We start from the raw sequence: 3,452 nt of genomic DNA, 5'->3' as shown, positions 1-3,452 counted from the left end.
CTGTCTCCCTCGGCCGGCCGCCCCCGGCTGTCATTGCACCAGGCCCGAGCCGTAGCTGAAGGTGTAGCTGCTGGCCAGCGAGAGGGGCTGCGGGTGCTCCTCACCCTGCTCCGAGGGGTAGCTGGGGAACGTCTGCGCCCGGGACACCTTCGCCGAGCCGAGGCTGTGACCTGCGGGAGGAGACGGGGACACAAGTGATGTCACTGGGATTCAGTTCCATTTTCATTGACATGAAGCCTTTCTCCACGGACAGGGACTCAGTTATGTTTGTTAGTTAAAGCCCATGAAGCACTAGCTCTTTGCTGTCTGAAGCACCACTTGAGTGGTGGAAGCCAGTGGTTTCAAAGGGATTTGTCACACAAATGCCTCTTCAGGTACTTACTGTCTTTTGAATAGCATGCCAGGTTGTCATGTAAGCATAGAGGAGTTGTTATTGCCATTTCAAAAGGTACACATGACAGAATACTGGTTGGGAAGAGGACATGCAAGTGATTTTCTCAGGTGGGCTTGTGAGCCTCACATAACTATGCCTTGTTCACTCGCTGCCCGTGAGATGGGAAACCATGTGTCAAAAGCCATTAAAAAGCCGATGACCAAACTCAGGAGATGAAGCCTATGACTTGATTCTGTAGCCTGATGATTTCCTACCTCAAAATTCCCTTTTGAAACTGAGATTTAATTAGTAACAAAAAGTTAATTTCCAAAGTGCATATCTTCATGCAACATATATCCTCCATTTCTTGGAAATGTATATTGAAGCTTGAATTTAAAGTGTTTTTAGATATTGCTTTAAAAAACATCTTTAATACTTGTATTATATGTAGGAATGCAAAATAATATTTTTCTTCAACAGAGATACTAAGGAATATCTGTAGCAGAGTAGAGACTCAAGCACTGAATAACTTGCCTCATGCTGGAATGTTTCAAAGCAGCTAGCAGCTTTCTGGACTGCCCCAGTAGTGCTGGAACCAAAAATGATGTTCACCAGCTTCAGCAAAACTTTGTCCAAATTTGTATTTGGAAAGATTTGGCTATATCACATTACTGACTGCTTAATGAAAAAAAACAAACCATGATCTCCCTGGAGATGAATCTTCCAGAGCAATACTGAGACGAAATAAACCCCACAAAACCCTAGATGAAAAAGAGAATAAAAGCTACATCTCTGTGCCACTGGAGACAATAAAATTAGAGACAGAATTCCCAGTGGCACGTTGATGGCCATAAAAATCCCTTTCATAGCACAACCAAGTAAGATTAATTTTATATATGTATTTCTACTCTTCATTCACTGGGTTAAATTGACATTGGCTATTAAAACCTGACCAAGATGCCAGGTTTAAATGTTTTCTGCTTCTACAAGCTTTTTCATCAAACTGAATTAAAATGTATGGTAGCTGTGAGGCCTCAACTCTAAAGCAAAAGTACTGATAATACATTGTTTGAGAATAGTCTTAAAAGTTTTATTGCTTTGACCAGCTCTTAACCATAACAATAAGTGAAGCGTTCATACATTTTAACTTCTGAGATTTGCTTCACAACTATGGTTAGGTTTTTCTTTAATTTAATGGAAACCTAAACATAGAAAGCTTCATGATTGTAGGTTTTATTTTTGTGTTCCAAATTGGGCATTTTTTCTTCTTAGGATGCAAGGTCTTGTCTTCTTCTTACCCTGAAGCTAGAATCATACACATTTTAATGGCAATAGGGAACTACTAATACACCCATGTGATCTGCTAGGTAAAATGTTTCTCTTTCTTATCAAAAAAGATAAATAAAATGTCAAGTACCATTTTTTCTCCACTGTCTTTATATATTTTATCAAAAAATCTAAATCGTAAAGTAGTTCCTTTAACAATGAGCAAGAGTAAAGATACTTGCCAACCAAGGGAGTTCCCTAAACTCAGGCCTATTTGTATCATGTGCTGTCTCTCATGTAATTAATTTTGAATTAACTTCTGTAGAATAATGCAGCTTTAATACAGTGATGAAAAGTACCCCTACTAAACTAATTTCTATGTAAGGTATTAAGGCAGTCTCTTAAAATATAGAAGATGAATTTGACCCTGTTAAAGCTTAAAAAGGAAATTAAATTCAGGTCTTCTGTTTCCTGGATGAATGCCTTGATTGCTAGCACATCCCTTCCTGTTCTTTAAATGGAAATGTGCAACTGTTAAATCTCACAACAGGGCTGATTTTAGCCATTCTGTAACCAAAGGGGTTAATGGTGGTGACTTCTTCCCTGACTGCTAGGATATGTAGTCAGAGAGAGAGGGGCAATCACCTAGTATAGACCACACTAAAAATTCTAGATGATAATGGATTTTTTAATTTGCATTCCTCCTAAATATTATTTTCATACTCATACAACTGACCAGCTTTATGGAGTCTTAGGTACAGCAGCATCTCATAAAATTACTCTTTATGTCAGCAGTCATTAAAGACAGAGGGAAAGGTTTTGCAGTAAATTTAAGGTCCACAACTTTTTAAGCTTCCCACTGCAGTAGTATTTTCTGTGTCATATTTGTGTCTGATGAAGTTAAGAGAGAAGAAGAATGCTGCCTGTGAGTTTTGCAGCTCAGGGGTACCACAGCTGTTTTCAAGAATACAAAACTAACTCTTCCCTACAGTTCTTCTGAAGGCAGCATAAGATGAATTTGATTAACACATACTTCATGACCTGAAGACACCAGCAGAATGGAAGGAGGTTTTTCTTCCTGGGGCTTACGTAGGAAACGTATTATTTTTTTTCTGTTCTAGGACAGGACCTTGGCAAGGTAAGTATTATTCAGCCTACTTCATCCTTTATTTAAATTTCTTCTCAGGATCACAGAATGCAACAAAACCGTAGTCCAGAGCAATTAGGTATGAATGATTCATCAAGATAATTTAATGTAACCTGGCAAATTACAGCAAAATTAGATTTTTCCTGATCTTAATTATGTTGGAAGCAGAGGCAGTACACAGAAGGATCTTATTTCATGGCATGGTGCTTATTTATAACAATTCTTTAGAGGAAAAACCCAATGGTTTCCTAGTAACAGCAGTGATTGATGTACATATAAGTAGATCGATCACAACTTCTAAGAGAAAACTTGCAGTACTCAGCTAAATGAGAAGGAAAAAAACAGGAGAAGAGATCCAGGGATAAGCTTTTAAGGCTCCCTTACTGCTGCTTACTGGGAGATGTTTCTTTCTGCTTCAGATTCAGAATTCAAATTCTTAACCAGAAGGCAGGTGTCAGCCCTTTTTCTTTCCTAAGCAAATAAAAGATCCTGCTTTTCTTTTCCAGCACAAGAATGGAACGGACTCTCTCATCTGGTGCTTTTTGGTTAGAGCACTCATCTATGACACACAATTCCTGTGTTAAAATCCCCCTCTGCCTGTGGGTAAGGTTCAACACTACACTTTCTGTAATGGAAGAATCAGCTGAAAATGGTCCCTTCCTGCTG

At 38.8% G+C, this 3,452-nt stretch overlaps 1 protein-coding gene across 1 annotated transcript in view; it reads right to left on the bottom strand.

Annotated features, from left to right (window-relative positions):
* Positions 1-30: 30 nt before the first annotated feature.
* LOC103775866 (docking protein 6-like) overlaps positions 31-3,452 on the bottom strand; it is a gene marked incomplete at its 5' end in the record, with an annotated part of 65,808 nt that continues 62,386 nt past the window's right edge. Inside the window, one exon of the mRNA XM_008943337.1 lies at positions 31-170. Coding sequence (XP_008941585.1) covers positions 31-170 — 140 coding nt within the window. The remainder of the gene's footprint in view (positions 171-3,452) is intronic.

This window comes from Merops nubicus, unplaced genomic scaffold, assembly GCF_000691845.1.
Source record: "Merops nubicus isolate BGI_N331 unplaced genomic scaffold, ASM69184v1 scaffold8096, whole genome shotgun sequence".
NCBI lineage: Eukaryota > Metazoa > Chordata > Aves > Coraciiformes > Meropidae > Merops > Merops nubicus.
Note: the sequence above shows the minus strand (reverse complement) of the source record. Positions and strands in the feature narration are given on the sequence as shown.